This window comes from Aethalodelphis obliquidens, unplaced genomic scaffold, assembly GCF_003676395.1.
Source record: "Aethalodelphis obliquidens isolate GAN/ISIS:26980383/991018 unplaced genomic scaffold, ASM367639v1 scaffold41, whole genome shotgun sequence".
Lineage (NCBI taxonomy): Eukaryota > Metazoa > Chordata > Mammalia > Artiodactyla > Delphinidae > Aethalodelphis > Aethalodelphis obliquidens.
Window position 1 is genome coordinate 10,805,952 of NW_020837985.1, and position 26,403 is coordinate 10,832,354.

The window sequence follows — 26,403 nt, forward strand, 5'->3', positions numbered from 1 at the left end:
TTAAACCACCCTCAATAACTGAGATTCAAACAATCTCCCAGATGGAGCAGCTGGGAGAAAATAAAGAGGACAGTTTTAAAAAAGAACTTTGATGCTGTAGATAAGATGATACGACATTAAAAACCAGTGTGACTGGAGTCTGCAAAATATAAATACGTAACAGTGAAAGAAAACCCTTTAAGGCCAGTGAGGAAAATGCAATTTACAGGATCATCTATGACTAAAATTCTGAGCTCAGCCTTTCTTATTTCTAAAATTTTTGCCCAAATTTCTGCAGATTACAAAGTCTAAAAACTTAAAAAAATCCTATATAGTGGACTTAAACATACTTATTAGTATTAGGTAATGTTTTATGCTTAAGAAGTCTACCAAATACTATTTAAAAATCCAATTTTACATAAAGTATGTTGCACTACTGATTGCATTTTATAGAAAAGAAAAAGTAAATGACATTTGAAAGTGACACTGGGTTAAATAATAAAGAACATAAATCAGCCTTAAGTTCCAATTAAAATTTCTAATCATTATTTCTATTCTCACAGATCTTGGCACAAATATTTTAAAATGCAGTAGTCTACTTATTTTTTTTGCAGGTGTTTAAAAAAATTTTAAATTACATTCCCTCAATAATGATAAATCCAAGTAATGAAATTTTTACCTATGCTCTGAATTAGCAATTCTTTGAGACAGTTCTTTGAAATTAAAAAAAACAAAAAACGAAAAAAACTTGAAAACATTTCTTTTAACATCACAACTTCAATCTTCATTTTTTTTTAAAGGAATAACTGTTTTTTGTTTTTTTTTAATATTTATTTATTTATTTATTTTTGGCTGTGTTGCGTCTTCGTTTCTGTGTGAGGTCTCTCTCTAGTTGCGGCGAGCAGGGGCCACTCTTCATCGCGGTGCGCGGGCCTCTCACTATCGCGGCCTCTCCTGTTGCGGAGCACAAGCTCCAGATGCTCAGGCTCAGTAGTTGTGGCTCACGGGCCTAGTTGCTCCGCGGCATGTGGGATCTTCCCAGACCAGGGCTCGAACCCATGTACCCTGCATTGGCAGGCAGATTCTCAACCACTGCACCACCAGGGAAGCCGCAATCTTCATTTTTACTCATTTGTTCAACAAAGGAACTAACAGCCTATACTAAAAAAAATCAATGGTATCATTCTAGCTGTTCCCTTAATTTTTATAAAATTCAATTATGTTAAGAGCAATAAAACTGTGCCTGTTATCCGAAAGTTGTGCTCTCAACCCATATTCAACATGAAAATAATTTCTTGCTTTCCGTCTCATGCACAAGAACAAAACAAAAAACTATTAAAGTGCTCAAAAGATACTCTGAACACATATACTCACATGCTTAGCTCTTAACCCTTAAATCCCTTCTCTAGGAATAAGACTTCTCTAAAATTGGGGAGGAAGGGTGTCACTCTTACACAGCCAGGCATGAATAGCATAAAGCAAAGTAAATTTGATTGATTATCCTTAATTAAGTTTGTATCCAGTTCCTCCCTTTCCCCCTTATCCCACCATAAAGTTTGAGCTAACTCATAAGCAAGTTCTACTCATATTAACTCACATTCCTTTTTTCAAAGTCATCAAAGTAAAATGATTTCAGAATGAAAACTCCCCAAGTACTTCATTCAATATCTCCTGCGATTTCAAATAAACCCAACTGCACTAAAAAAGAGAGAAAAAAGCTCCCTTGAAAGTCAGAGTATGCAGCTTTTCTTTTATCAAAATAGATTTTTCACAAGTGACCCAAACACAATTACAGCTTAGGAAAATCAAGCCTTTAATTCTGAAGAATAATTTGCACCTAGAGAAAAATTCAAGGTGATGGTTTTCACTGCATGTGGACTGTAGGCCAAATCTATTTATTTTGACTTTGCTGAAGTCTGGGTATTACCACTTGTTGGCCTATGTTGCAGGACCACCGTCCTAGTGAGAGCATCTTACAACAAGCTGCTTTTGATACCTTACTAATTAAACTACCTTGGATAGGATTCCAGACAAACCTGACCATAAAATTTTGGCATTCTAATTTGGTTTCAATGTACTCTAAATGGTACAACTCTAGATCACATGGCAATTTTTCCATTCAGTTAAAACCTTAATAGATAGCATATAAGTGGCACAACTTTGAATTTAGCAAGCCCATAAATATTAACTTTGCCCCCAAACACTTTGGGGAAACGGATAATTCAAGGAACACACTGATGAATCTTAACATTATGCAAAAAATGTTCTTTGGTTTCTGTTTTTTGCTATACTGCACAGCATGAGGGATCTTAGTTCACCGACCAGGGATCCAACCACTGGACGGGCAGGGACATCCCCAAAATTTGTTCTTAAATTGTTGTACGACAACTGATTTTTCATAAATCAAATCACATTTGATAAGTACCACATAAAAGGGATTAATTATCTGAAGGCACCTTTTAGTGAATCCTTTTTGTAAAATTTAGAAGTCTCATATAACATAACTAACCACTACTTGTTTTGTAATCTTATACTTGTAAATATCAAAGTTCTTGAAGTGGAGCTTAACTGCTTTCTTGGGCTAAATACATCCCAGCATTACTGCCCTTCTCTCTCTTTCCCAAGTTTTAAAAATGTCACCCAAAAAACCAGCTGTTCATCTGTAGTAGAATATACAACACTAGGAAAGTCGAAAAAAGAAATTAAGTGATTTTTTAATGTAAAATAGAAATGTATGTACTCCCAAAGATAGGTCAACAAATTATTTTTGGCAATGATCACAATAAATGCCGAATTAAAATGATTTTTTAAAAAAATCAAGATATGCACTTCTTAAATCACTTTCCCACGTGCCTGTCACCTGGAGGAAACTGTTCAAGAGCTGTTGATCTCCATGAACACATGACCTCCACAATGGCACCAAGGTCAACGAGACATACAGGAGGGGGGTATGCTGAGTAAGTGCTGATTTGCCCAGTTCTACAGTTCCCTTTAAAAAGAGAGAAGGAAGATAAATAAAAATAAAAATGTATTTATATAGAACAGGAAAGGAAATGATGTTCTAAGTGGTTAACATTCAAGAACCCCATTACAGAATTGTATATAGACATATGTCAGTAACAGCCACAGGAGCAAGACGTTAAAAGGGGCATCACAGCACAGAACCAGGTACAACCAGGTACAAAAATTGCTGCACAGAAAGAATTAACAAGATACCAAACTGAAAAATCCTCCCTTACGTCTTGTACTGAAAACCTTTGGTACCCTGGCTACATGCTACAACGACTCAATTTCAAAGTGAGAGTCTTTGCTGACAGAACTTCTTGAAAAAAGACGAATAACCAAAGGTCCATAAACAACCGAAGAAGCACCCGCATATCAGAAATGCTCAGGTAAGAAGTAAATTTGTATATGCTGAACCTGCCAGTTAATGTGAAATTCACCAGGTGTCCCGGTGTTCCCTCATTCTTTACCAAAGATTCCTTTGGACATTTCCTCAGCTGTCACAATCCCCAACCTTTCAAAAACCAGAAGTTTTCTTGGATGAGATTTAAACTCTAAAACACATTACCCACTTGGTATAATCTGTTTAAGCTGGACTTATACGCAAAAAACCCTTATCATGTGAAATTACTATATTTCAAATTTCCAAACAACTTTCAAATATGAAACAAACATACATCAGAGGTAGCACCTGAAAATTTAAAAGTGACTTAGCGGAGAGCAATTCAGCTATGGATAATTCATTCCAACGTTTGGTAAACAGGTTGCATGCATTATAATAGTAGAAAACTAAAGAGGGGAAAGAAGTCAGCAGAAGCACTGGGTATTCACAATCAGCAGAGAACTGGGCTGACAGCAGTCTTCCAAGTTACTTTCAGGGAAGCTCCTGATTGGTGGGCGGCACTGGGTCAATGTGATTACTTAACCCTGGCAGTTACAACTAAACTCCACTTTGATGGGCTCCAAAGCTTATGACAAAAAGACGACTGCTTGAGCATATCAAGTACTTCGCTGTCCTGCTTCTATTTCTCTCTCACACAACCAGGGGCCTGACACCTGAAACTCATCAGAAAAACATCACCTCGTTTCGGGGCTTTAGAGTTTTGTATTTATTATTTTTAAAGTCCACTGGGCATAGATTCAGTTGGGGGGGGGGGTGGTGATGTGAAAGATTAACCCATTTCCTGAACACACAGGGAAGAGCTCATGACCATTCAAGCAGTTCCCTCTCTCCCTAGTAATAACTTTTTTAAAAAAAATATCATTTAGTCCTAAAATAACCATAAGCAACAAACATCAAACATTGGCATGGCAACGTCCACACATCATGCCCTAGTGCTACCCACAGGCAGATCTGTTCGTCTCTGGTCCCCATACAGGCGGGTCCTCCGGGTCCCTCTCGCTTTCGTCCGGTCCAGCAAGGCTTCCCCCCGAGTTTTGCTGTAAAATCCGCCACTTTCGTTGGCCCGGGCAAAAGCAAGGCGCCTCGGTCCCCAGGGCAGTTTCTCCCAACTCCCAGCAAACATTTCCTGAGCGCTTCCAGCGGGCCCCCCGCGCGCACCTGGCCGGGCCCCTCGCCCCCTCCCCGCACTTTACCAAGCCCCAGACAGGGGCCCACCTGCCTCCCGTCGCCTGTCCCACGGCCGGGTCGCCCAGCCAACTCCTGCCCAGAGGCTGCACTCCCCCGGGTCCCGAGCCCCCATCAATCCGGGGGCCGACCCCGAGGGTCAGGGGGCGCCAAAAGGGGCCCCCAGACAGGCTGACCCCGCGACGCCCCCCAGAGGCCGGGTCCCGCGCGCCTGTCAGCGTCCCCGGAAGGGGTCAGACAGGGGGGCTGAGCTCGCCGGGTGCCCTGTCCGCTCCTGACACCCTCGCCCCCCACCGCACTCACCTGGCGGGCTCCAGCCGAGGGGCCGGGCGAGGGGCTCCGGGGTCGCGCGAGGAGGCCGCCGGGCCGCCCGCCGCGGCCCCCAACCTCCCTCCCGCTCCCGCTCCCAATCCCGCTCCCGCTCCGGCTCCCGCTCCCTCTCCGGCTCCGGCCGGCGCGCGCCCCGGGCCCGACGCGCGCCCGGAGCGCCGGGGGGAGGGGGCGCGCGGACGCGCGAGTGCCGGGGGAGGGGGCGCGGCGAGAGCAGCGGCTCGGCGGCGTCGGCGGAGAGAAAACAGCCTCGTTCGCGTCCGTCATGGCGCGCAGCGGCTGCGGCGGCTCCCTCCGGCTTCCCGGCGCCCTCGCCTTTAGTTTGACCTTTCCCTCCAGTGTGTCTCAGGCAGAGCGTCGATGCGCGCGCGTGTGCATGTCTCTCTGTGTGTGTGCGCGCGCGCGCGCGGGGAAGGGGCCGGGTTCGCTCCCCGACGCCTGACGTCACTGCTATGGCAACGGAAGCCCCGCCCCTTGCCGCCTGTTTCCTGCCCCGCCCTCTGTGCACGTTCCGGGGCCTCACGTGCTCACTCACACGCACACACGCACGCACGCTCGGAGCGCGCGCGCCCAGAGCGTTGACGGGGGCGAGTTGGGAGGTCATCTGGGCCTCCTGGTAGCCTCCCTGAGTTCAACCAATCCAGTGAGGAGAAGCCGTGGGCGGGGCGGCCTCGGCTGCCAGAGCGGCGTGAAAAATTTCCCAAGGCAGAGCGAAAACCTTTCCTGAGCGACTGAGCATGCCCGGTGGTGAAAGGTGAGAATTGCCTGAAAGTTTAGGTGGGTGGAGGGGGAGGAGGTCCGGTAGAAGGGGAAGGGAGCTCCGGGGCCCAGTAGAGGGGTGTTTAACTGGTATCGAACTGGGACTGCGTGGTGTGAGAGTCAGGCAACCCCGGTTTGCAATCCGGCCCGGCCGCTGTTGCTGTGTGACCTTGGACGTGTTACTTAACCACTCTGAACTGAATGTCTTGAGTAAAATAGGGTTACTAAAATCTACCATTGTGGTTGTGAGAAGTAAAAGCGTGGAAAACGCCTCACCCGGCAAATTGTAGAGCCCAAACACTTAGTTATTAGTGTGGAGTCCACAGCCTCCTTATTTTACGAATGGGGACACAGGACTCAGGGAGATTAAGTGACCTGTTCAATGTCAGGTAGTGGCAGAGACCCAGGCTTCAAGTTCAGTACTCTTTCCTACATGGCCTTCCCTCAGGGAGAGGGGAAAAAAAACACACTACAGAAAAACATGTAAAGATCCTTTGCTCTCTGCGGATCCCTTTTTAATCCACACCAATTCTCTTCCCATGCCCCCGAAAGTTTTGAGCTCTGGACGTAAGGGCTGGACAGCCTTGGTGCAATTTTTGGAGGGCAGCTATTTGGCTCTCGATTTGTCCCTGAACAAGCAACAGAATGGTGCTTTCCTCAGTTCCCTTGGGGAGCCTAAATTTCTTCTAAAGTTTTGGTTAAAGTGTAAACACAGTAGCAAGGAGCTCCAGTTCCTCCACAATTTCTAGCTACCTGAGGAAAGATTAACTCAGTTAACCAATGTTTACCCAGCATCCACTGAGTAAGTAAGAATGCTTCTCCAGCCCACAAAAGGCCTGTGACCTCAGGTCTGTGCAGGTACCTTATGATTCAGACACACTGGTGACCTCATCGTTCCTTGTGCTTCTAGTCCTTTCTCTGACTTAGCTCTTAATCACTTACTGTCTCATGGTATTTCTTGAATGATATAGAACTATTTAACTCTAGATGTGCTGTTAACTTTTTAAAAGTATTTGTCTCCTTTCCTGTCTTATACACCCCCCCTCCCCAAAATACCTAAATCTGGTCTTGGTAAAGGACATCACCAGCTCCTCAAACATGCCCTTATATTCCCCACTGTCTCTCCAGAAATTAATTCACTTGAGCCTTTCAAATTCCACCTAAAACGTACTTGCTTCCAAAAGGTCTTGCTGGATCTATTCAGAATGAATTAGTCCCTTTTCCTGAGCACTTGGTACCTTCCTTGCTTCGGACATTGTTTCTAGTAGACTTTGTTTCTGTGATTTGTGCACAGGTCACCTAGAGAAAACTTCTCTGAACATCCATGTATGGGTTGGCTGTTCCTGTTCCTTGCTCTCATAGCATCTTATGGTCTAATATATTGCTTCTTACCCGTTCCTTTACAGTTTGATTTATTTTCCTTCTCCATCAGATGTAAAACCCTCTAATGGCAGGAAACATGTTTAGGTCCACTTTGCATTTCCAGCATTAACCTCAGTACCACAGCTATAGAACGACTAGGTATTGAATGGCTGAATGGGCTCCTTGCCTACTGCATAAAGTTCTTAGGGGCAGACTTTACTTTGTATTTATATCTCAGAACCAAAGATTTTCTGGGATGTTATAAATCTTGGACTACTCTAAAAGGCACTAGAAATTACATGGTCACACTCATGCAATGAAGGAAGGCTTTGACAGTAGCATAAAATACTGAGCAGAGCAAGAAGTAGGAAATCCAGGGAAAAAGAGGTGATTTCTTAACTGCTGCTGTGGACCTAGAATGAGAGATTTTCAAATGTTGTTAAGGATATCAAGCAGATTCCTCCAAGGTGTGTCAGTGATGTTCCTCCCAGAAAAGGGGAACAGTTATGCCAAGAGGAGTCTCGGAAAAGAGATCAAGCAGTGTTTGCTTACTCTGAACTGGTAGCATTTGTTCCTTTGCCTAACTGGGCACAAGAATCTAAAGCCTGGTGCTATTCCTGTGTGTAATATTGTTCTCCCTCTGCTACGCTATTTACCTATGTGTGTGTGTGTGAGTGTGTGTGTGTGTGTGTGTGTGTGTAGATGTGTGTAAATCCTTACCAAATCTAGTCCTCTTATTCCTCATCATGTGAATGGCACTGCCAAACACCCAATAGCAGGAGTCATTCTTAGTTTATCCCCATCTCCGTCTGTCAGTCTCTGAGTCCCATAACGTCTTCCTCTTAAATGGCGGTGGTAGCCATGAACTGCCCTCAGGCTCCATGTGAGCCCTCATATCTCTCATCTGGACAAAACCCTCCTACTTGGTCATTTCACTCCATCTTGGCAGGTCCAGCCCAACTTTTACCACATCCCAGACTCCAGAGGGACGTTTCTGAAAGCCAGAGAATTGACCATGTCCTCAAACAGCTTAAAAATCTTCCATGGCCCCTCCATGCCTCCTCAGGAAAAAAGATCACACTTCAGTGGGTTTTTTATGCTTCATCCTCAACCAATTTCTTCAGCCACGTCTCCCACTACTTTTGCAAGAACTCTTCTGCTCCGTGGGTGTTGAAAACTTGCAGCTTCTCATACATACCATGTTCTCTGTGCACAGGTTCACCTACCTGCGATTCTCTGCCCAGGCCCTCTCTACCAGGTTAATTGCATCTGTGCTTTCTAGGTCTATGAGGACAGTCATGCTTCATCCCTCTGGCATAGCTCTTCTTATTCTGTGTTGTGAATATACTCTATGTGCTCACATGTCTTATCTTCACTAGAATGTGAGCTACTTGAGGGCAGGGGTCTTGGCATATTTTATACCTGTATGGAACTCTAACACCTACCAGGGTGCCTGGCACAGGATAGATACTCAATAATTGTTTATTGAATAAATGAATGGATTATGAGCTCCATGAAGGAAAAAAAAGTATTACATTTCTTTGATTCTTCACAAAGCCAGGCCCAGTATCACGGAAGTAATAAGTAGGTACTTAAAGTAACAACAAATGAATGAAAGGGTAGTAATGAGATATTAAAAACCTACCATGCACCCCTCACCTTCCGAGATGGCCCACACTCTGTCTGTGGAGTGTGTATCTCCCCGAATAAAACTTCTTTCAACAAACAAAACAACCTACCATGTATCAGGGACTAAACTTAATACTTTCCATTCATTGGCTCAGTTAATCCCCCAGCAACCCTATACAGGAGACATTGGTATCTACATTCTGCAGATAAGGAAATCAAAGCTTAAGGAGGGGACACGACTGGGCCAAGGTCACACTGTTAGTTGTTGGCCAAGCCAGGATTTGATTTCAAGTTCACCTAACTTGGAAATGGACTATTACGGAAGGTATTCTGCTGCTGCTGCCGTAGTGATGGTGGTAGTACTGCTGGTGAGGATGACTTGGACATCTATTTTGTCATGACTGATAAGAAGCTCCTGCTTCTTATCAGAGAGATCAGTGCTCCCTGTGCTCCAACGGGAAGAAATGTGATGCCTTACCTGCAGTCAGTATGTACAAGTCAAGCTAAATGGAGGGGTCATATTTTTTCTTTTTCTTTGTTTTTTCCAGAATTATTTTTCTGTAACTGAAATAAAGATTACTTAGTTTGAAGATACAGATGTTGCACATGTAAGGATAAAATGTGTAAAATTGGTCTTTGGGATAGGAAGGACCCAGCTGAGGCCGTTTTGGAGGCTAGAAAATGAAAACTTTTTTGGGTTAGTAACATGGTCAGTTCATGAAGAGCAAAGGTGAATCTTAGTATTTAAAAGGCAATCCTTAAAAAGTTGGGTTAGGAAAAAAGACACTGGGTAAGTACCTCATTAGGAAGAGGCGGAGAACATTTGGTTCCTGTCTGGAGAGAGTCTCTTGCTCCAGGCTTACAGTACCAAGAGGCCCCTGGAGTTGGAGTGGGGCTCCCACAGAGTTACAAGCACACCCTTGACTGAAGGGCACGCTCCCCTCTCTGGGAAGGTCAACATCTTTGACCAGAACATAGACTTGTAGGGGGAGGTGGTGAATGAGGAAGAAGTGGGGAAGGGAGAGCCCACATCTACCCAGTTAGCCGACCAGCTCAATCAGTCCTGGTGATGAGCTAGGGAAACCAGCTGTTCTACCCTCATAGCCTGTTCAGACTGATACATTGAAATTAGCGGCTATGTGGATGCTGTACTCTGCACAACCCTAGGGGGAGCTATTTACATGGGTGTCTATATGAATGACATCCTCTGTACAGTACTCAGCGTGTAGCCGTCCTGATTGTAATATATTCAAGGCACATCTGTGTCTACTTTGGCAATTTAAATGATCCTGATTAAACCTTTGATAATACAAATAAATAAATATTTATTGACTGCCTACCAGTTATCATCTCAGAAATTTAAATGACATTTATTGTATAAAGTTATTTCTAACGATTTGTGCATATTTCAAAGTGCTTATTAGACTAATAGCATTACCATTCATTTATTAATTCTAATAAACAACAATTGAGCAGCTAAGTTCCAGGCATGATCCAAAAGGCTGGATTCAACAAACGTGTTGAACACTAACTACAAATCTTACAAAAACTATTAACTGATTCCTTCAAAAATAAAAGCTTATGCATTTTTGTAATTTGTTTATGCCACTTTACATATGAAGGTAGTCTCCAAAGCCTCTTTGTTTCATAGACACTCATCTACTAAAACCTGGTTCTTGCATTTCCAACACTCCAATATGCTAGGATGCCCCAGTGAATATAAAGCTTTTACATACTTTTTTTTTTTTTCCCCTCCTAGCTCTATCAAGAGAAGGGCCAGAAAGTTAAGTTGGCTGCTTTAAAGGTTTCCTGGAAGCACTAGGGAAACCATTTTTCATAGAGTAAGTGTGTGGCTGCATTGTCCAGGAAAGAGAGTGTAATCAGTCTTGGATCCCTGGATCACTCTGTGGAAGAATGCTAATCTCCACCTAGAAACATTTCATTTGGATTGTTAGATGAGCAAGAAATAAATGAAAATTGGGGGGTTTGTTTGCTTTAGCAGCAAGCTCTACTCAACACCTTCACTGGAAAAGGAGACAATATGGCCATGTTTGTACCCCAAATTTGCTGAGCTGCTCATACAAGTAACATTACATTCTTAACTTCGGAACCCAATTAAGGATGGCTCTGCCTCCAGTCTTTATTAAATTGCTTCCCAGTGTTTGGATGGTCTAACTATGTGTGACTATCACTACTGGAAAATTGTTATGCGCAGTTCCAAAAGCTGACGATTAGCTTAAAAAAGCCACTCAGGAGGAACAAACACACACACACATACATACATAGAGTCACACACACGCACGAACACAGTAGCATGCAGACTTTCAGGTAACGTTTACCATTTAAGTCAAGAGGCTTAAAGAAATCTGAAATAATATCCAGAATATTCACAACAACTCAGGAAGAAGGAATGAGGTGACCCCAGGAAGGGAGTGGGCTGTCCTTGTAATGAATCATCATCACAGTCTCTCTGTGCTGTTTGTCCTGTGACCTCAGGTGGCATGCAGCATTATGCCAGGCATGTGTTTGAGTGGCCCTCCAGCTCCTCCAGACTTACTGTAAAGTTGGAGGTAGGATTTGCTCCTGGTATTTTATGTGAGTGTCGGTATGAAAGGCTGCAGCATGGGTGAGTGAGCAGTTTATTCTCCCTGAAGAAGGGGCTCAGGATCCACCCCCTGCAGGCCACAATTTTGCCACGGGGCAGACCGTTCAGGCTTTCTGTTGGACTGGCAATTTGAGCCAAGCTAGGGGCCAAAAGCCATAATGGGCTAAACACTAGGGAGGTGAGTTCTGTTAAATTCCAATAACATCCACACTTCCAGGGAAGCTGCAAAAGTCATTCCTGTGAGATGTCCTCAAAATCAACGGCCAAATTACTCCTGCTAAATGCTCTGAGCTACCGAGTAAAGCCCTGTACTGTTTTAAATAGTAACTCAAACCCTCTAGTCCCATGCCTCAGTAATAATTATGAAAATTCTCATCAGTATCCTCCTTAATGCATGGTAATGACTATTTAATTGATTGACTACCACGTGCAAGGTACTCTTTCAGGTGCTTTATGTGTGCCGGATGCTTAAGTCTCATGACAGCCTTGCAAGGTTATAAGGAATAGCAAGAAATAAGAGTTGTTATCCCATCTTATAGATGGGGCAAGAGAAATTCAGGGCACGTAAGCAACTTGCTCAATGTCACCCCAGTGGTGATATCAATGTAGTTAAAGTATATTCTTCGAAAAAAAAAAAAAAGACTTCTGTATGTAAGAGCTGATTCCAAGCTCAGGGACATTTTAAACAAATGTTTACTAGAAAAAAGTTACTACGGTAAACATTAAGAATAGAGAGGCGTCCTCGTCAAGCAACTCCTATCATGAATAATTTGGAATTAAGGGGTTTTGAATGATCTCTATCTTATTTTCCTTGGAGCAGAGCCAAGTTCTTAATAAGAGTTTCTGCAAAAGAGGAACCTGGGGCTGAATCTTATTTATAGAGGCAAAAGATTTTTTAAATTTCAGTCTCACATTCTTACTCTCCACTTGAATTTGCCAATTAACACAGGAATAGCAAATGATGTGAAGACTAAGTGTTAGTTGTCTGGGTCCTAGTCCTCCTTACTGCAAATCCTTAGTGTAGGTTTAAGGCAGGGTTATGCTGAGTCGTATAATTGCTCTAGTCCACAGCAAGATTTCATAGTCATACTGTGGAACAAGTATAGCTAACTTATGTTTAGTATGGTAATCTCTCAGGATCCCAGAGGATTGGTCCAGGCCTTCCACAGACACCAAAATCCATGAATACTCCAGTCCCTTATATAAAATGGCATATCATTTGCATTTGACCTACACACATTCTCCCACATACTTTAAATCATCTCTAGATTACTTATAATATCTAATACAATGTAAATGCTATGTAAATAGTTGCAAATACAATGTAAACACTATGTAAATAGTGTCCTGCATGGCAGATTCAACTTTAGCCTTTTGGAACTTTCTGGATTTTTTTTTTTTCAAAATATTTTCAACCTGTGGTTGGTTTAATTCACGGATTCGGAACCTGTGGATACGGAGGTCTGGAGGCCCAACTGTAACTGATTTAATTAAAGTGGGGGTAGATTCATTGCTGTGCTATAGCCTGCTTATACTTGTTGACAAAGCTGACTGCATACAATGCTTCCTCATTCTGCATTTAGTGAGGTCTCATTGGTATTTTGAAATCAGCCTTTGTGGGAGTATTTACCCCAGGTAAATTGGCAAATGCTACAAATCAGGACTTTTATTCCCCAAGAGGCAGTTAAACGTTTACCAGCACGCTACTGACTAGACTGTATTATTTGCTCAAAAATATCTGTTGTCTTCCCTGTGGGTCTGTATACTGCCTTTCCCTGTGAGAGGACAATATTTTTTACCTACTGCAGTCAGGCTTGACTACATGACTTGCTTTGGTCAATGGAATGTGACCGGAAGTACGTGTGCCATGTCTAAGCAGAGGAGAGTGTGCCCATTTTGTTTTTCCTCTGCCACAAGCTGGCACGTCCCACATAGTGTCTGTGCCTACAATCTGAGTCCTAGAATAAAGAGGATGTGGAGCAAAATCACAGCCAACCTGTAGAGGACATAGACGTAAGCAAGGGATACAGCTTTCCCGTTATAAAGATCTGGGTCTTGTTGTTACTCTGGCATTACTGAGGCTGAGCTGATTGATACAGCAATTGGGACTTATAATTGAGGCTGCCAGAGTGGAAAACCTAAGTCGTGGGGCATTAACTCTGGGGCTTGGGAGTGGGAAGCAAAAAAAATATGGATTGAAGGATGGAAAAACAGCAACTCGTGTTATCTAGTGGCAATACATTTGGTAAAACTCTCACCTGTGCTCCCTGGGAGGACAGATATGTACTGAATGACCTTGTGGCTTTAGACAAAGAGGTTATGAAACGGAATGTTACTGGCGTGCCTGGGATGCTACGGTCTGCATGGGATGAAATATTGTACGAAAAAGTTGAGTTTAGGAAAAAATTGTACATTGTGGAGAGATTGAAGGGAGTAGAAATTGTCCAGAAATTTGAGGGCTCAGAGGAGAACGTAATTGATTCTGATTTCCATACAAAAGATAACACTGAGGACTTTAAGTGACAAAGGCTGATTAAAATTCAGCCTTGTACCAAGGATCAACAGAAGGTGTGGTCCCTCTATTGAAACCTCTGAACTGATGAAGGTGGCACCAATTATGGTTCTCCCACTGAAGAAAAATAAACTCAAAATACCTGCAATTAAGTCTAGAGAGAACCATAACTAGAAAAGAATTGGGGATGTGGCCATAGGCACATGACGTTTGATTTTGGAGTCTACTACTTGCAGCTAAGAGCATTCTCCCTAATAAACTGCATTACAGGGTTGTTGGCAGGATAAACTGAGATTGTATACATAAAACATTTAGCAAGGTAGGCTAGTTCTTTCGACTAACATGGGCCAGAGAGCAGGTAAGAAGTAGCCAAGAAATCTCAGTTAAAAGATTCAATGCTAATAATTTCAGCAAATGAAAATGATCCTGTATTGGGTCTGTGTGGTGGAATGGAAAGAACTTGGGTTACAGAATCATATAGAGTTGAGTTTGAAATCTACCTCTGCCACTTGACAAGCTGAATAGCACTGAGCAAATTGCACACAAAAAAATTCTGGGCCGTGGTTCTCTCATCTATAAAATGGGGATAATATCGTCTCCTTGTAATGATTAACATAACTAAATAATAAAGCATGAGACATCATTCTTGGTGTCTAGACATTCAGTATATACTGGACAGGTCTCCTCCAAAAGTACCTGCTACCACCACTACCTCATGCTGGCCCCTCCTGACAGAATATGATTTTACCTGTCAAAGGAAAGCAGGAGGGTTATTGCCCCAAAGCACCTTCTCCTATGATGCCTCTGACGAACAGGAAGGCTGTTGAAGGGCTGGAAAGAGGGGTGTATTGTTTTATACCCAAGGTGCTTTCTAATGAATATTTTATGATTTTCTCAGTATTTATTATTTTGCCAGAATTCAAACAAACAAACTTGATTTGCTTTAGAAAAGAAAAGAGAGAATCACAAAAACTAAGAGCGGAGCTCCTGGGTAATGCAGAGCGCTGATTTGGTGAGCCCATCTCTGACTGCAGGGAGTTATCTATCCCAGTCAATGTGTAGCATTCCCACTGATGACCTCTGTTGTCTAAGGACGGTCATTTGCCTTCATTGGTACAATAAACTGAATTTAAGTGTATATATTCCAGTATATTCCATGCTTGGGGAATGGCCATGAAAAGAAAGCACAAAGCTTCAGGACTGTTGGCTGCCATCTTGGAGCTATGAGGGGAACCAGCCTTAGAATGAACCCAGACGCTGAGGACAGTAGCACAGAGGAATGGAAACAGCTTGCATCTGTGATGCCATCTTTGAGCTGATAACCATACTGCATCTGGATCCTCATTCAATCTCTGGGTTTACAGTTACAGGAGGTAATGGATTTCCTTATTTTTATGCCAGGCTATCAATGGATAGAAACTGATCAGTAATGAGAGTGGGGCAGCACCAAAGGGTAGAGTACACCGGGGGGGCTGAGGGTCACAGTCCCAAAATCTAGTCACCTGCGTTCCTATCCTGCTTCTGCATTGTGCTAGCTGTGTGGCCATTGGAAAATCACTCAGCCTCTCTGTGCTTCAGTTCCTGCATCAGAGAAACAATGATAATAATAGATCTTATCTCATAGAGTTCCTGAGAGGATACATTTGCACAATTCACACAATACAGTGCCTGGCGCATAGTAAGTTTTAATATAATCTGATGCATTATCATGATTACCTCCAGCTGCGAAGATCATCTGAGCATCTACAGAGTGATGCTGAACTTGGGCCCCAATTCTCTTCCTGTCTGTCCTTGACTGTATCTCCTCATTATGTCGGATTTTGTTCTCATTCCCTCTCTGGATCGTCTTTCCTTCCCTTGTTCCTTTCACTAGCCATAATTGGCATTGATTTATAGCATTATTTGCTGTATTTTTTAAAATTAATTAATTATTTACTTTTGTCTGTGTTGGGTCTTCGTTTCTGTGCGAGGGCTTTCTCCAGTTGCGGCGAGCTGGGGCCACTCTTCATCGCGGTGCGCGGGCCTCTCACTGTTGTGGCCTCTCCCGTTGTGCAGCACAGGCTCCAGATGCGCAGGCTCAGTAGTTGTGGCTCACGGGCTTAGTTGCTCCGCAGCATGTGGGATCTTCCCAGACCAGGGCTCGAACCCGTGTCCCCTGCATTGGCAGGCAGATTCTTAACCACTGCCCCACCAGGGAAGCCCCTGCTGTATTTTAAAATATGTAATTTTACATTTCTTCTTTTTAATTTACGAAGTCAAAGATAGAACATTTTCTATTTCCTTCAATAAAAAAAGAATGTTTAGATTTGCTTTTTTTATATCCCTATTACGTTCATCTTCTTGGCTTTGGTCCAGCGTTCCACTCCGTCAAAATCATTTTAAAGCTTGACATTGCCCGTTATTGCCTTCACCATCTCTCCTGGCTTTATGTCATCTGCCTTTTAAGCTTTCACCAAGTCCTTGACAGAACCTGCAATTTAGGACTACTCTATCAGTTATCAGGTTAGGCATATGTGGTGGAAAACTCTAAATCAGTGCCTCTCAAGCTTACTGAGTATGTGAATCACCTGGAGAGCTTGTTGAAACACAGATTCCTGGGCCTCAGAGCAGCTCTGTAGTGGGGACTGAGGATTTGCAGAGAAATAGTGCTGAATAGGGCTGCCCTAAATAGTGGCTTAATCAAGTTAGTGGTTTATTTTCTCTTATGTTAAGGAAATTCATAGGCATGTGGTCCAGGGCTGGTACTATGGTGTCAGAACCTAGGCTTCTTCTGTCTCCTTTCTGCTGTACAGGCACGCGGTTTCCTATTCCAAAATGGTTGCTTGAGCTCCAGCCATTGTGTCCACATTCAAGTCAGTAAGAATGAGGATGTCCCCTCTTTTTAAGGACATGTTCCAGAAGTTGTCCATGGCACTCCCACTTATATCTTCTTGAGAAGCACTTAGTCATATAGTTAAATCACACTAGTGAAATCAGTGGGAGGGTGGGTAACTTTGGGCTCCTGGGCACGGAAGCTTTGTTTTTGGCCCGCGTATCTTGTAGGCCAGACTCCTGCCTCCAAGACCTTCCTTGAGTTCCAAAGGGCTATTCAAACAGTTGCTAATCAAGGGAGGAGCAGCCAAGAGATCACCTGAGGCGAGATTAAAGGGACCAGAGAAGCTCATCAAGATTAGGAGACCAACCACCTGAGACCCTGCATACACCCTCATCTTGTCAGCAACCCCACCCTTGAAGTATTCTTATAAAACTCATCAAATCCTCCTGGGTTGGGACACATAGTTTTTTGAGACAGGAACCTGCTGTGTCCCCCTTTGGCTGGCAAAGCAATAAAGCTATCCTTTTCTACTTCACCCAAAACTCTTCTTTCTGAGATTTGATCCGGCACCCGTGCATAGAGGCTGAGCTTTCAGCATCACTAGTTGCAAAAAAATCTAGGAAATACAGCTTTTATGTTGGGTGCCATGTACCCAGATAAAAATCAGGGTTTTATGACAACATTAGAGGAGAATGCATTTCTGACATTACTGATTTTTCAATGTAGTCACATTCAATCTCTTCCCCCAACTCTCCAGCTAGAGGTTTGTGATCTGAATCCCACTATGTGCTAGGCAGTTAACTTTAAATTCTGAATTTCTAGGTCTGATCATCCTCTTGTTTATCTGTTCAGGCTACTGTAACAAAACACTATGGACTGGGTGGCTTAAACAACAACATTTGGTTGCAGGTGAGAATCTCATCCTGGCTTGCAGACTGCGAGAGAAAGAGGAGATAGATTGTGCTTTGGTATTTGGTATCTCTTCTTATAAGGACACTAATCCTATCACATCAGGGCCCTACCCTTATGACCTCATTTAACCTTGATTACCTCCTTGTAGGCCCCATCTCCATATATAGGCACTGTGTTGGTGAGCAGTGGTTTAGGGCTTCAGTATATGAATTTTGAGGGTGAAAATTCAGTCCATAGCATCTCCTTATAGGTAAGTATTATTACTTTAATTTTAGAGTTCAGGAAATCGAGTCTCAGAGAGTTTTTTTTTGTTTTTTGTTTTTTTATGTACACAAAACTCCTTAGACCAAAAAGCCTGGTGGCTCTAGCTTGCCTTGAGGAAAGCTGTATTGTCCAAAGGGTACATGGGCCAGTTTCGTTTTTTTTTTTTAACGTCTTTATTGGGGTATAATTGCTTTAAAATGGTGTGTTAGTTTCTGCTTTATAACAAAGTGAATCAGTTATACATATACATATGTTCCCATATCTCTTCCCTCTTGCTTCTCCCTCCCTCCCACCCTCCCTATCCCACCCCTCCAGGCGGTCACAAAGCACTGAGCTGATCTCCCTGTGCTATGCGGCTGCTTCCCACTAGCTATCTACCTTACGTTTTGTAGTGTATATATGTCCATGCCTCTCTCTCGCTTTGTCACAGCTCACCCTTACCCCGCCCCATATCCTCAAGTCCGTTCTCTAGTAGGTCTGTGTCTTTATTCCTGTCTTACCCCTAGGTTCTTCATGACATTTTTTTTTAAATTTTATTATTTATTTATTTACTTTTGGCTGTGTTGGGTCTTCGTTTCTGTGTGAGGACTTTCTCTAGTTGTGGCAAGCGGGGGCCACTCTTCATCGCAGTGCGCGGGCCTCTCACTATCGCGGCCTCTCTTGTTGCAGAGCACAGGCTCCAGATGCGCAGGCTCAGTAGTTGTGGCTCACGGGCCTAGTTGCTCCGCGGCATGTGGGATCCTCCCAGACCAGGGCTTGAACCCATGTCCCCTGCATTGGCAGGCAGATTCTCAACCACTGTACCACCAGGGAAGCCGCAATCTTCATTTTTACTCATTTGTTCAACAAAGGAACTAACAGCCTATACTAAAAAAAATCAATGGTATCATTCTAGCTGTTCTCTTAATTTTTATAATATTCAATTATGTTAAGAGCAATGATATCGCATTGTAGTTTTGATTTGCACTTCTCTAATGATTAGTGATGTTGAGCATCCTTTCATGTGTTTGTTGGCACTCTGTATATCTTCTTTGGAGAAATGTCTATTTAGGTCTTCTGCCCATTTTTGGATTGGGTTGTTTGTTTTTTTGTTATTGAGCTGTATGAGCTGCTTGTAAATTTTGGAAATTAATCCTTTGTCAGTTGCTTCATTTGCAAATATTTTCTCCCATTCTGGGGGTTGTCTTTTGGTCTTGTTTATGGTTTCCTTTGCTGTGCAAAAGCTTTGAAGTTTCCTTAGGTCCCATTTGTTTATTTTTGTTTTTATTTCCATTTCTCTAGGAGGTGGGTCAAAAAGGATCTTGCTGTGATTTATGTCATAAAGTGTTCTGCCTATGTTTTCCTCTAAGAGTTTGATAGTTTCTGGCCTTACATTTAGGTCTTTAATCCATTTTGAGCTTATTTTTGTTTATGTTGTTAGGGAGTAATCTAATCTCATACTTTTACATGTACCTGTCCAGTTTTCCCAGCACCACTTATTGAAGAGGCTGTCCTTTCTCCACTGTACTTTCCTGCCTCCTTTATCAAAGATAAGGTGACCATATGTGTGTGGGTTTATCTCTGGGCTTTCTATCCTGTTCCATTGATCTACCTTTCTGTTTTTGTGACAGTACCATACTGTCTTGATTACTGTAGCTTTGTAGTATAGTCTGAAGTCAGGGAGCCTGATTCCTCCAGCTCCGTTTTTCGTTCTCAAGATTGCTTTGGCTATTCGTGGTCTTTTGTGTTTCCATACAAATTGTGAAATTTTTTGTTCTAGTTCTGTGAAAAATGCCGGTGGTAGTTTGATAGGGATTGCATTGAATCTGTAGATTGCTTTGGGTTCAGAGAGTTTTTGTGTTTTTTTTTTTAAAGACTTTTTTTATTGATGTGGACCATTTTTAAATTCTTTATTGAATTTGTTACAATGTTGCTTTTTTTTTTTTGTGGTACGCAAAAACAACATTGTAACAAATTCAATAAAGACTTTAAAAATGGTCCACATCAAAAAAGTCTTAAAAAATAAAAGATTCAAATGAATTCTGTCAAAGTTCAGGATCCTTCTAATGCATCATTCTGCATCACAGGAATAATGCATTTGTTTGCAGGATGAGCCTTGAATCAGCCATATTGTTGCATAATATGCAACCACAAAAGAATCTCAGGGATAGGCATCCATTTCCCTCCTGTGTCTGTGCATCATCTGGGGACTGGCTGATCTAGGCTGGGAACGACTGGGTGCCTCTAAGCTGGGGCAAGGTCTGCCCCCACAAGTCTCTCATCTTCCTTGGACCCGTGAGCTTGTGAGGGTCTCATGACCCACCCCTCAAGCACATTCCCACCCCTGCTTGCAGTAGGTCTGCTTATATTCGAAGGCCAAAGAAAGTCATGTGCGGAAGACCAAGGTATGCAGTACGCTTGTCCCAGGAGGGAGTAAATATTTTGGAATGTATTCTAATCTCCCCCAAGCCTGTAGGCATATGCATTGAAGTAGAAAGAGAGCCAGACTGAAAATCAGGAGTCCTGAGCTCTGGGTCCAGATCTGCCGTTAATGGCTTGTGTGACCTTGGACACATTATTAATCCTTTCCGGATCTGGAAGGCCTATTCAGACTTTGGCCTTATGAAGCTATGGCTTGAAAAAACAAATCACTGCCTCTCAAGCTCCTAATCTCCTCTCAGTGTAGTTTAGTCTCTTATTCTGAGCTAAAATACACACAGCTCTAGAGCCCCTTCTCAACTGCTGGGCGAATGGTCATGACTCTGTTAATGATCAAACTGGAGCACCATGCAGCAGTCCTGCTGGTCACATGAAAGCTCAGGAAGAAATGAAGCCACTGGGAAAAGCCACTGATGCCATGACCTTCTGCTCCCAGGGCCCGAGTGCAGGCCAAGCCTCTGCTCAGACAGGTGAGCTTTAAGTCTGGTGATTTATGATAACGCCTCTGAGCGCGTGGGTAAACATGCCATGGTTTATTTTGCGGAATTAATGAAGTCTGATTAATCTTTCAGTCCCCAGCAGATTCTGTTCTGAGAAATGAAGCGAGACTGTCAGGCTTTTGTGTGAATTACGGAGGGAAGATTCACGACACGGGAATCATCTGGCGTCCTCACAACGTGATCTTTTTTTTTTTTTTGCGGTACGCGGGCCTCTCACTGTTGTGGCCTCTCCCGTTGCGGAGCACAGGCTCCGGACGCGCAGGCTCAGCGGCCATGGCTCACGGGCCCAGCTGCTCCACGGCATGTGGGATCTTCCTGGACCGGGGCACGAACCCACGTTCCCTGCATTGGCAGGCGGACTCTCAACCACTGCGCCACCAGGGAAGCCCCCACAACGTGATGTTTTAAATCTCAAGCATCTCTGGGTGGAGGCTTTGCCATCGTTAGACGGGATGACTGCTGACTAGGGAGAGCGCCTTCTAAGAACACATGTGATACAGTAATAGCTGCTACAGTTAATTGAGCTATTACCACATGTCAGGCCCCTGCTTGATCCTTCGCACACATGGTCCCAATTATTGGAAAGAGCACCCACTTTTTTTTTTTTTTTTTTTTGTGAATGCACCACACATGTGAGATCTTAGTTCCCTGACCAGGGATCGAACCCGCGCCCCCTGCACTGGAAGCTCAGTGTCTTAACTAGTGGACCACCAGGGAAGTCCCAAGAGCACCCACTTTGACTTGGATACATATTAGCTCAAATCCTGGTCTCATAATTTACAAGCTGGGTGACCTTCAATGTGTAACATGGGCACGGTTTTTGCCCCTCACCCTATCTTTCATCCACAACTTCTCTGCCTACCGACGTTCTATAGCATGGATCATTCCAGCATGTTGACATCTCACACTTTGGTAGGAGAGATAAATATGTAAACAGCAAACTATATTGAAAATAAAACTCATGAACCCTTGGGTGGCTCCATGCTGCAGCTGGAAAACTCAATTTATCTACAACACTGGGGCTAAATCTCTCTTAAAAAGAATTGGAGGGGGCTTCCCTGGTGGCACAGTGGTTGAGAGTCCGCCTGCCGATGCAGGGGACGCTGGTTCGTGCCCCGGTCCAGGAGGATCCCACATGCCGCGGAGCAGCTGGGCCCGTGAGCCATGGCCGCTGAGCCTGCGCGTCCGGAGCCTGTGCTCCGTAATGGGAGAGGCCACAACAGTGAGAGGCCCGCGTACCGCAAAAAAAAAAAAAAAAGAAGAATTGGAGGTTATAAAGACTTGTCTCAAAATTTGTGGTTGCTATTACTGGAATACACAAATGAGGTGAAGGAGGTTATAATGTAATGGAAAGGGCACTGGGATAACAATCAGGAGAGGTGAATTTGAGTCCTGATTCTGTTGATCAAAATGTGTGATTTGGGGCAAGGTCATTTTTTGAGTCTTGGTTTCCTCACCTGTAAAGTGGGGAATGTTAACGCCTATCCTGCGTTCTGCACAGACTTCTTGCCGAGACCCTAGCAGATAAAAGCTGTCAATGAGGATTTCCCTGGTGGCACAGTGGTTAAGAATCCTCCTGCCAATGTAGGCAGGGGACACGGGTTTGAGCCCTGGTCTGGGAAGATCCCACATGCCATGGAGCAAGTAAACTCGTGCGCCACAGCTACTGAGCCTGCACTCTAGAGCCCGCGAGCCACAACTACTGAGCCTGTGTGTCACAACTACTGAATCCTGAGCACCTAGAGCCCGTGCTCTGCAACAAGAGAAGCCACCACGGTGAGAAGCCCGCACACTGTGACGAAGAGTAGCCACAGCTCATCATAACTAGAGAAAGCCCTCATGCAGCAATGAAGACCCAATGCAGCCAAAAAAAAAAAAGCTGTCACTGATTAGCAACTCCATTTTACAATTTTATAGATGGAGAAACTGGGGACAAAAATATAATGTGTAGGACAGAAGAAAGACAGGTCTCCTAGTATTTCTCCAACCTCATCTTGTACCACTGTTCTCCCCACTTACTCTGTTCTAATGATGTTGGCATTTGGTCCTTTCCTTGAATAAACCAAACTCATTCCCACCTCACGGCCTTTGCCCTTGCTGTTTCCTCTCCCTAGAGTGTTCACCTCCTAGATCTTCATGTTCTTCAAGAAAGGTTTGGCCCCCTGTCCTTCAGGTCTCAGCTCAGACATCACTTGCTCAGAGAGGCATTCCACAGACACCCCTCAAAGGTGTTCTCTCTCCCAGGCTCCCTTTAGCACATCATCCTGCTGTATTTTCACATAGTATTTATCACTTCCTGAGATTATCTTATTTACTTGTTGGCTTATGAATTGTCTCCCACCACTCTTTCTGCTTGAGAAGAGAGACCCTGCTCATTTTCTGCTGTGCCTCCAGTGCCAAGAACAGGATTTGGCATGTAGTAGACACACAATCTTTTTTTTTAATGAATGAATTAGCATGTATAGATTTAGTTTATTCTTTTTAACGGCTTTATTACATTCCGTATGGATGTACCATAACTTACTTAACCAGACCTTTAGAGATGGATACTCCATTTGTTTTCACTCTTTCTTTTCTGCTCTTGTTTATTTTTATTAATTTTTTTTTTTGCTATAAAAAACAAATGAGTATAATCTGTGCGTACCTTGTAGGGTTAGCTTTAGGTTTAGGAATGCAAAGGGTGTGTGCATTCACTAACTGTGAGATATACTGACAAATTTCCCTATATAATGTTTCCATCAGCTCATGTCCCCATCAACTGTGTATGATGACACCAGAGCGGAGTTCCCTCCGAGTCCCTGCCAATAACACATTCTTTATTTATTTTTGGCTGCACTCCATGGCTTGTGGGATCTTGGTTCCCCAACCAAAAATTGAACCTGGGCCATGGCAGTGAAAGCACTGAGTCCTAACCACTGGACCACCAGGGAATTCCACAATAACACATTCTCACTGAGAAGATGTTATTGCCTCCCCCATGCCCTCCCAAGTGCTCCGTCTTCTTTACTCGTTACCTGAGGAGAGGCTCTGTGCACTGCAGCTCTCCTCTGTTTCTGTGTCATCTGAATGCTCTAGGCATGTTTTCCGCCTCTTTATTTGCATATTACAGGCTGCTATGGCAAAAGGGATATTTTAAATGCATTAGTGTCTGTAGCGATTATTTATTGTGCAGCAATATTCACTCCCTTCCCTCTACCCCCACGAGAGGAAAGTACTGTCTCTACTCCCTGACTTTGACCTTGCCACGTGATTAGCTTTGGCAAATAGGATGTTAACAGATGTGTTGTGAACAGAAGCTTGAACTATGCTTAGGTGGTTGGGCTTACTAGTGCTCCTGCCTTTTACCATGAGAATAACGTGCCTTAGGAAGTGCCTACACCAAGGAGGATGAAGAACACGGGGAGCACACCTGGACTCAACTTGCACTTGGGGCTAAACCTGAAGAAGCTCTGCCTAGATCAACAGAACTCCAAATGCCTGTAGATGTGTAAGCGTACTGTCATATGATGCAGAGATTTTTGTTCATATTTGTTACACAGCAAAAACGGACTGGTACAAAGCTCAGGTTGAACATGGAGCTCCCAATTTGCAGCACCTTGGCACTTCCTATGTCAAATATTAAACGTCTCCTAGGACAGTGGTAGCAGAGGAATATTTAAACTACTCATATTCACTTTGTGTGGGTTTCATTGGTCCTTGAAGAAAACAAAGGGCTAAGTGAGTCCTAGGTGAGGTGAGAAAGCAATACCACTGCTGGAACAGTATGAGCAAAGTTGTAGAGGAAGGAATGTGAAAGATCTGCTCTAGGACTAGTGAGCAGCCTAGATTTTAGATCGCTTGTTGAAGAGTGTTGGGAGAAGGCAGTACTCAGAGTATTTGGGTTAGAAACTAAGAAACTGAGGAAGTTAGAATTAGCTTTTACTCTTTAGCTACTGGCTTGAGCAGAGAAATGCAAGCTACAGAGCACCCTGGATGCTAATTGTACATCAATTATAGACAGTAAGTCACTGACATTCAGAGGTCAGCTATATAATGCAGATGGGTAAGGGCCTAAGAATAGATGCCTGTGCCAAGTAGAAAAGGCTGGCAGGCAACTTCATTTATAATTTCATTGTTTCCATTTAGAATATCATTATTAATTAAGCTGTGTCTAACATACTGCCAGCCCACGTTTTTGCTCCTAAAATACGGTGTGAATGTGGGTTTGCGTTTACAGAAAACAGACATCAATTTTCATACTCAGAAGTCCTCTTGAACGTGGCCTCATACTTATCTGATTTTTAGTAGGGTACAATTTAAAACAATTATTCTGTGAGTAGTTTTTGGTATTTAATCAAGTCAGTTATGCTAACATTCGCTCACTAATTTTAAATATTTAGCATCATGAGAAGTCCTATAGAAGGGCGTTTGAATTCCACATCCATCACTTACTGGTTGTGTGATGTTGAGCAGGTTACTTGATGAGACTCAGTTCTTTTCAACTAAAAAACAGGGTGAATAAAATCCATCACATAGCGTTACTGTAATTCTTAAATGAGTTAATACATATAGAGCACATAGCACTGTCCCTGGTCCAAGACAGGGCTCAATAAATTCCATCATTCAGTTAAATATTTATTGAGAAGAAGAGGCAACTGTGAGGCAGGTGCTGTGCTGGGCATAGCAGAGGAAACGGGCTCCTTACCCTCGAAAATCTCAAGACCAGGAAGAAGCAAGTCAGGATTGGCTAAACGAAGTGAGAAGTGAAATGAGGGCTATGTCCTCAGTGCGGTGGACCCCTGCCTTTCTGTCTGCGTATCTCAGTAGCAGTCATGCTCCAATCACAAAGCCACCTCTTTGGCTGCCGTGTTCTTAAAAACTCTGCTAGAGTGACTGATCCAAGGGGGGGCACCTGACCCTAACTGGGTCCATCAGTCCTTCTCTGGGATTCCATACTTATTCTGGATGGCAAGTGGACTTACTCCAGGCTGTAGACCACATTTTTTTTAATTTGATTTTTTTTGGTTGACAGGAGTCTCCCATACCCATCTTGAAAGCAGAGAGGACCCTTTCCCTTGCTGTCTCATCTGTGTTTCTCCTTGAGGGGGTGATGTGAGTTTGTTGGTCAGAGTCTGAAACATGGATTAGGCTGGGCCCATCGCTGGGGGGTTCACGGTGTGTTGAAGGTGGTAGACTGGTTTTCACGTCTCTCTTTCTGACTTCCTTTTATCCCCCAGGGGCTGGTTAGATAAACTGAGCCCTGCCTAAGGGCATTCTTCTGTCTCTTGTCCTCTTGTTTCCTCCATGGTCAACATTGTGTAGGGGACCTTTCTGCAGTGATAGGCATGTTGTACATCCACACTGTCCAATGTGGCAGCCATTTGTGCCTGGCTATTTTTTGTTTATTTATTTAATGTTATTTTATTTTTGGCTGCGTTGGGTCTTCACTGCTGCACGCAGGCTTTCTGTAATTGTGGTGAACGGGGGCTATTCTTTGTTACGGTGCATGGGGCTTCTCATCGCAGTGGCTTCTCTCCTCGTGGAGCATGGGCTCTAGGCGCGCGGGCTTCAGTAGCTGTGGCTCACGGGCTCTAGAGCGCAGGCTCAGTAGTTGTGGCTCGCGGGCTTAGTCGTTCCGCGGCATGTGGGATCTTCCCGGACCAGGGCTCGAACCCGTGTCCCCTGCATTGGCAGGCGGATTCTTAACCACTGCCCCACCAGGGAAGTCCCTGTTGAGCACTTGAAATG

The 26,403-nt window shown here is 43.7% G+C and overlaps 1 protein-coding gene and 1 long non-coding RNA gene across 7 annotated transcripts in view; one reads left to right on the plus strand and one right to left on the minus strand.

Moving 5' to 3' along the window:
* The window catches only part of LOC113633863 (translation initiation factor IF-2-like), a 42,303-nt gene extending 37,066 nt beyond the window's left edge, over window positions 1-5,237 (minus strand). The window contains exons 1-2 of one of the 2 annotated variants that reach the window (XM_027132529.1): window positions 4,874-5,237; window positions 1,102-4,422 (exon numbers count right to left, since the gene is read on the minus strand). In XM_027132529.1, the coding sequence (XP_026988330.1) occupies window positions 4,321-4,422; window positions 4,874-5,167 (396 nt within the window). In that variant the 5' untranslated portion in view covers window positions 5,168-5,237 and the 3' untranslated portion in view covers window positions 1,102-4,320. Of the gene's footprint in view, window positions 1-1,101; window positions 4,423-4,873 lie in introns of those variants that run through there. The other variant, XM_027132530.1, reaches the window with a different exon arrangement.
* Window positions 5,238-5,516: 279 nt separating this feature from the next.
* Window positions 5,517-26,403, plus strand: part of LOC113633865 (uncharacterized) — a 300,566-nt gene continuing 279,679 nt past the window's right edge. For 4 of the 5 annotated variants that reach the window (XR_003438390.1, XR_003438392.1, XR_003438393.1 and 1 more), the window contains exon 1: window positions 5,517-5,654. This is a non-coding gene — a long non-coding RNA (uncharacterized LOC113633865). Of the gene's footprint in view, window positions 5,655-14,529; window positions 15,141-26,403 lie in introns of those variants that run through there. The other variant, XR_003438394.1, reaches the window with a different exon arrangement.